The sequence below is a fragment of the Cyprinodon tularosa genome, unplaced genomic scaffold (assembly GCF_016077235.1).
Source record: "Cyprinodon tularosa strain WSP-4 unplaced genomic scaffold, ASM1607723v1 ctg422, whole genome shotgun sequence".
NCBI lineage: Eukaryota > Metazoa > Chordata > Actinopteri > Cyprinodontiformes > Cyprinodontidae > Cyprinodon > Cyprinodon tularosa.
In genome coordinates this window covers 904,969-912,500 of record NW_024039144.1, presented here as the reverse complement: position 1 = coordinate 912,500, position 7,532 = coordinate 904,969, and the positions used below count along the sequence as shown (strand labels likewise).

The following is a 7,532-nucleotide window of genomic DNA, read 5'->3' as shown; positions in this document are numbered from 1 at the left end:
TACAGAGTATTTCTTCACTGAAAGGAGAGCAAAACACTGCTCTGGAGGCTTTTCTCAGAGGAAAAGATGTTTTTGCTCTTCTCCCGACTGGTTTCGGCAAGAGTTTGATCCATCAATTGGCTCCTCTTCGTCGTCGCTCTGTTAGTACGTCATATGCTTCGTTGATCTGATTGGTTTATTTGGCCCGTCTATCACCATCATAGGCCAATCAGCTAACCAGTATTTTCGCCCCTTCCCAAAATTACTTCTACGGAAGGTTTCCAGATGGATATGCGGAGCAAATCCATCTGGCGGAGTCAGGTTACAATAGAAGGCACTAGGGCAACACCCGACACCTAGTGGCCCTAATTGACAAAATTAAAAAAATGTTAAATTTTATTTCTAATGTGTGCAAGATAAATATTTAATCTTTAATGACTAGTAAGTCAGTCATCTGCTTTCTCCTCATATTGGTGACGTATTTCCGCCCTAGGGCGCAAAAATCTTTGCACATAGACTCTCGTTAATAGATGTCCATGCGCAGCAGCTCCTCTGCAATACAGAAATATAGGAGAGCTCTGAGTGCAGCTAGGCTGCAACCTGAGGTGACAGGAAGTGTATTAGATCATCACCTCCAGCCACAGTGCAGACATTTAGAGAGAGAAAGATGATGCAAGAACTGTCCTTTTCCAGGACCTGGGTTTGGGTTAGCTATAAGGCTAGGCTAACTGCATGCAGTGAGGCTAAAGCTTTATTCTGCTTTCCCTGCCTCCTTTTTCAAACATCAGGATCTGAGCCAGCGTGGATAAAGACAGCTGGGACTGATTTAAAGCACTTTGTAGAAAAGGCAAAGAAGAATGAACAATCTGGGATTCTCATGGAAAATAATAGAATATATTCTACTTTTTCTCGATGTTTGTTAGTTTGCATAATTGCTCATAAATAAACACATTGTTGGAAAATAAATAGTTTTTATATATTAAAGAAATATAAAGCTGGTAAAGATCTTCTCCATTATTAAACTGTGATATTATTTTTTTAGGTTTGTGATACAATATTGGACCATGAAAAACACAGATTTACCTTCACAGCCTCAGAAGGGCAAGATTTATGTTCAAAAAGTAAACCTGTTCATGAAATTATGTTTTGTTTTGATAATGTTATTTGCTGTTGACATTCATATAAATATACTGGTGTGATAACTTTTGATTTGTTTGATTGGTTTTCGGTATATGTCCATTTAGAATTTATAGCGCCCCCTGGTGAAAACTCCACCAGCCGCCAATGATTCAAACCCTGACATTATTAGTCCCGCCCCCCCATGAAACATTTCTTGAGGCGCCACTGGTAGTACCAGCATCATGGTATGGGGACGCTTTTCTTCAGCAGGGACATAGATAATGTAGAATCCAAAGAAAGACGTGGAAATTGTCGCTTCAGCTTTCTTTTTGTGAGGCTAATTCCAAACCCTGGTTCCATTTCCTCCCATTTCTAAAGTTTAAACTGCAATCTGAACGGGGCCGCCTTTTACAGCTGCTTTTCGTATCTATGCTTCTTTTTCTATGTCTGCTTCTGTCTCCTTGAACCCCAGTGGGCCTCAGCAGATGGCAGCTCACACTGAGCCTGGTTCTAATGGAGGTTCCTTCCTGTTCAAAGGGAGTTTTTCCTCTCCACTGTCGCTACAAGCATGCTTAGTGTGAGGGATTGCTGAGGAATTGCCGATGCAATCAACTGGTTTTCCTTAGATAGAAAACTTTAAATCAATCTGACTGGATGATCTGGTGAGCTGGAAAGTGGCCTGAGATGACATGATGTGAATTGGAGCTATAGAAATAAACTGAATATAATTGAACATGTTGGTCTGTGAATAAAACTCCAGAAAAATAATTGGACATTAAATTATAAGAACAATCATTTAAGGTTATGTATCAAATAATAAACTCTGAGATGTGTTCCCATCTTCCTACATGTGTCTAATCATCATCATTACCAGCATCAGATTTCCTTCTAAAGCCTTTAATAAAAGCAAAGTGCTGAATCGGAAGCTCTGCTCTGTGGCCCCTGAGCAGGATCCTCTCCTCCTCTACTGACCTGCTGGTAGTTCTCATCCTCTGGCTGGAAGCTCTTCTCAGTGGGCTGAAACCTGAGGTTGATGTGGGGGAAATTATGAAGCCAGTAAGTCCACCAGGGCGCAATGTAATCCACGCGAGTCAAAGACATCCCTGCCCGGACTGGGGATAAAAAAAAAAAAAAGTTGCCTGGATGATTAGCCTTTCTCTCAATCCCTGAATGAGGCGCTCAGCTCCGCGGTCCCGAGATTCTTCATCAAGTCTCACATGAAACAAAGAGAAAAGATCAACAGAGCAGAAAGGAACCGATCAACCTCAGGAACCTGCAGGATTGCTAAACCTTCCCCCTGAAGGACTAAACTCACTCTGCGCTCATGGCTCCGCGTCCGTGGAGTGGACCCCCCCACCCAACACACACAAAACCCGACCCACAGCGCTGTCAGCAGCGGGAGCGCGCATTGGGGACAAGAGGCGACACGGGGGCGCGCACATCGTGGTCCGCGCGTGAGTTAAAATGAACTAATCCCAGTAAAACTATAAACCTGTTCATCTAAAGATTTAGTTTAACGGATAGAAAATCATTTTAAATTAGAAGCGGTGCTGCTTTATGGACTCTATTGTTAGATTATGTGGAATATCTGCACTGCCATCTAGCGGCCAATTAGGACACTTACAACCAGAGGGTTTGGGAAAGGCTGACCTGACAGGTTAATATGAGGCCAGTGGCGGATGGGGGGGGGGGGGTTCAAATTCAAAATAGACCTACTGTATACCAAGTTATCACAGCAGTTTGTTTTTATGAATGCAAACCATAAAAACATTATATAAATACTTTATATAAGCAAAATATAATTTAAATATAATTTAACCCACCTCTTTTCTTTGGCTTTGTATGGAAGAGGATTAGGGCCACTGGGAAAAAAAAGAAAGTTAACTGATTTTTAAATTTTAAAAAAGTCTGAATTCTGAGATTAAAGTCATAATTCTGACTTTTTTCTCAGAATTCTGACAATTAAAGAAGTCAGAATTCTGAGAAAAAAGTCAGAATTATTACTTTTTTCCCATGTTAAACTGAAATAAAATTTAAAAATCAGTTAACTTTTTTGTTCTTCAGTGGCCCTAATCCTCTTCCGTACTTTTTTCTCTGAATTCTGACTTTAGTCTCAAAATTCAGTCAGAATTCAGAGATTTCCCACGTTAAACTGAAATAAAATTTAAAAATCAGTTCACTTTTTTTCTTTCAGTGGCTCTAATCTTCCATACTTTTGACTTTTTTCTCAGAATTCTGACTTTAATCTCAGAATTCTGACTTTTTTCTCAGAATTATGACTTTTTTCCCATGTTAAACTGAAATAAAATTTAAAAATCAGTTCACTTTTTTTTTTCAGTGGCTCTAATCTTCCATACTTTTGACTTTTTTCTCAGAATTCTGACTTTAATCTCAGAATTCTGACTTTTTTCTCAGAATTATGACTTTTTTCCCATGTTAAACTGAAATAAAATTTAAAAATCAGTTCACTTTTTTTTTTTCAGTGGCTCTAATCTTCCATACTTTTGACTTTTTTCTCAGAATTCTGACTTTAATCTCAGAATTCTGACTTTTTTCTCAGAATTATGACTTTTTTCCCATGTTAAACTGAAATAAAATTTAAAAATCAGTTCACTTTTTTTTTTTCAGTGGCTCTAATCTTCCATACTTTTGACTTTTTTCTCAGAATTCTGACTTTAATCTCAGAATTCTGACTTTTTTCTCAGAATTATGACTTTTTTCCCATGTTAAACTGAAATAAAATTTAAAAATCAGTTCACTTTTTTTTTTTTCAGTGGCTCTAATCTTCCATACTTTTGACTTTTTTCTCAGAATTCTGACTTTAATCTCAGAATTCTGACTTTTTTCTCAGAATTATGACTTTTTTCCCATGTTAAACTGAAATAAAATTTAAAAATCAGTTCACTTTTTTTTTTTCAGTGGCTCTAATCTTCCATACTTTTGACTTTTTTCTCAGAATTCTGACTTTAATCTCAGAATTATGACTTTTTTCCCATGTTAAACTGAAATAAAATTTAAAAATCAGGTAACTTTTTTGTTCTTCAGTGGCCCTTATCCTCTTCCGTACTTTTGACACCATGTAGAGTGTTGATTTTATGTAGACACATGTTGATTTTACTACATACACATGCATATTTTTATCCTGTGCGGGCAGTGCTTTTATTTTATTTTATTTGCTTTTATTTATTTTATCTTTTTTGTGCAGCACTTTGGAAACCTTGTGTTTATTGAAATCGTGCTATATAAATAAGGTGGATTGGATTAATGTCCAGGTTTACTTTTGTACATAAATCTTGCCCTTCTGAGGCTGTAAAGGTTAATCTGTGATTTTTTTTTTTTTTATGGTCCAATATTGTGTCACAAACCTAAAATAATAATGTTCCAGTTTAGCAATGGAGAAGCTGTTAGAATTTATATTTTCTTTAATATATAAAAACTATTTATTTTCTGAGAATGTGTTTATTCAAGAGCAATTATGCAAACTAACAAACATCTAGAAAAAGTAAATTATATTCTATTATTTTCCATGAGAATCCCAGATTATTCATTCTTCTTTCTGCCTTTTCTAAAAAAAAGTGCTTTAAATCAGTCCGACTGTCTCCAGTTTGACTGTAGATGTTTTCCATAAAGGCTGTTTGATGGATGGAAAATGTTTCCAAAAATAATTTCTTTAAGTAAAGCTTGGATGGAGATTTATTTTTTCCTTCTGGGGTTTTAATTTAGGAGCTTTTCCATCGATGCCATTGTTACCTTTGCCTCTTTCTCACTGTTAAACCATGAGCTCTAATTGAGGAAGTGAGATCCTGTTGTTGTGAATAACTTTGTACCCCTCCTGTTAAGTCATTAATGCCCTGTTAAAGTAATTGTATATCCTGCACATTTTTTAAGTGTATGACTAGCAGGTGGCCCATCTACAGATTCTACTACCTTGAATTCAGGGATACTAGAATAAAAATAGAGATTAAGCAGCTGAATAGAAATACACAGGTCTGATATTTTCAGCATGTCAACTCTTGAAATGTCTCATCATTTTATAGGCATTGTGAAGCACAGTGGCGGTTCTAGACCAAATGTACCAGGGGGCCAGGAGGGGGCCAGCATGTTTTCATGGGGGCCCAGAAAAGCATGAAATAAAAAACAGGGTTTCAATATATTAAGAGAGCTGCATAAAGTTACATTTCTATTCAATTAGGTTTAATTAAAACTATATTTCTTATTAGGCCAACATACATTCATAATTTAGGAATTTTACATATTTTGGACTTTAAGTCAAAATGACCGTTGTCGATAAAATCAGAATAAGAAATCAAGAAAAAACTATAAATTCATCTGTAAAAATTAGAGCATTTTTTAAATTTGTTTTGAAAACAACATTTAGCAGATAAATGAAAACTTGGATCCTATCTCAATACCGCTGAAGCTATTGTTTCTAAATAATAAGTAAGACATAATTTGTAAAGAAAAATAAAAGGACATAAAATAGATCCAAAGGACCTATCAGTAACCGTGTCTTTTCCAGCACATCATTAGAATTTCTTGGACTATTATGTCTTCAGTGCAGGGGCACTGGCCCCCATTGGCCCCTGTCTAGAACCGCCCATGGTGAAGCATCAGTTATGCATTTGGAGGCACCCAGTCTGCATAAAAAGATGTCTTTGATCACAATATTAACCTAGCTGCTATTTATCACCAGCACAAAAAAAAAAAGAATAAAAAGAAAGGTTTTTGGTGGCAGCAGATTCAGCATCATCGTCAATTTATTGACGTACTCGTATTTCGACCTGTGCCAGCGTGCTTTGGCGTGCTCATAACTTATCCAACGTATGCCAGCATTTTAGCCAGATTTTCGTACGTCAGACATAAGCTGATCTACGTCATCAAGGTGTGACAGGAGCTTTGGCCTGCAATGTCCAATACCTGCCTGTGTCTCTGAAAGGGGGGTCGTTAGAGAGAATTGTTGGCCTGGGTGAACAGACGGTCTTCTGTTCCCCTGTAAGGAGGTGGGAGTTGCAATGAAAGCCAAAACAAGGCCTTGTTTTTGGTCAACTCTATAAAACCTGGAACTCAATGCTATTTCTGACATTTTGAATTAGAAAAGCTTCCTGGATGGAAGAGAAACATCTTCAAACTTGGAAACAAAGTCCAGAGGATTGTTGAACTTTTTTTGGAATACCTGGGAATGTTTCTTTGTCTCCACTGGTTTTTCTACAAGCTTTACAATATAAATTAACTTCTTTAATTAGTTAGGAAATAATGCAACTCCCTTCCTACTCAGCTGCTTATTATAAATCAAATGTGGCATTGTTTACATAAAACTCCATTAGAAACTCAGTTTAAGGCTGAGAAAGATGCAATTTCAGAAAATTTAATCTGTTTAAATCAGACGCCCTTAATGTTGGGTTGGGAGGAAGAACCAAGCTGCTCAGAAACCTTTAACACAATAGTTTAAACACATTCCTACATGAAGCATAATATTCGGTTTCTTTGTAAATGAGGAAATTTGAAGGTTAAAGCGATCAATACCATCAACCCTGAACTTCAGAGTAATATTAGGAATCTCATCCTGTGACCAGATATTAAAGCCATCAGTTTTAATCCTTTTTTACTGTAGTTTGTCTGAATTATTCCTAATTCATTTCTTCTCTGAACTTTAGGATATTTGGCTGCTGGGTAATATTTTACTCTGCAGACTAAAAACATAACAGGCTGGACAGTAATAGTAGAATCCATCAATTCTACAGGAAATAAGTCCACCGTTTTCTCCACCCTGGCACTCCAGGGTTTCCGACAGTAATTAGAATTGATTAAATGTCAATTATTTGTTTAATTAAGGCCTTAATTGGCATTAAAATTGTGATAATTGAGGCATTTAAAATGCTTTATATATCAGATAGAACTAGTTCCGTGTGCTTGCACAGAACTGCTTCGGAAAAGAAGCTTGAGTCGGAGAAAAGCTAAGAAATAGGGAAAAGGCAAATCTTAACTACAGTGGTCATGGGTGCTTGTTTATGGCATTAAAATTATTCAATAGTATTAAAAGAGCATTAAATTAGAGTTACTCATTCCTGAATAAACTCTGAACTCAACCTGATCTTTAAAGGCTCAGACCTGAAGCAGCTCTACTTCATTTGGTTTAATTGTATTAAAATGACCGAGCTGTTTTTAATGTACAAAATCATTTATCTTAGTCAAAGGATCTACATCATGTACCTTCTGGTATCTGTAAATACCACACTTTAGAGATCAGTAAAAGTATTTACTCTTTAATTAATTCTTAGGTATTTACTGCTTTGGTGACACTAAAAACTCCAGCAGAGAATGAGATTAAAATCCCACATACAATAAAACGCTTTCGTACAACACCGAGAAATATTTAATGATTTATATTGATCATAAAACCACGGTAGAAAAGTTAAGAAAGCTAAGACATAAGA

At 36.5% G+C, this 7,532-nt stretch overlaps 1 protein-coding gene across 2 annotated transcripts in view; it reads right to left on the bottom strand.

The window, feature by feature from the left end:
* Window positions 1-2,474, bottom strand: part of ttyh2 (tweety family member 2) — a 153,274-nt gene extending 150,800 nt beyond the window's left edge. The window contains exon 1 of one of the 2 annotated variants that reach the window (XM_038299282.1): window positions 2,071-2,474. In XM_038299282.1, coding sequence (XP_038155210.1) covers window positions 2,071-2,199 — 129 coding nt within the window. In that variant the 5' untranslated portion in view covers window positions 2,200-2,474. The remainder of the gene's footprint in view (window positions 1-2,070) is intronic. The other variant, XM_038299283.1, reaches the window with a different exon arrangement.
* Between the last annotated feature and the right edge of the window lie 5,058 nt (window positions 2,475-7,532).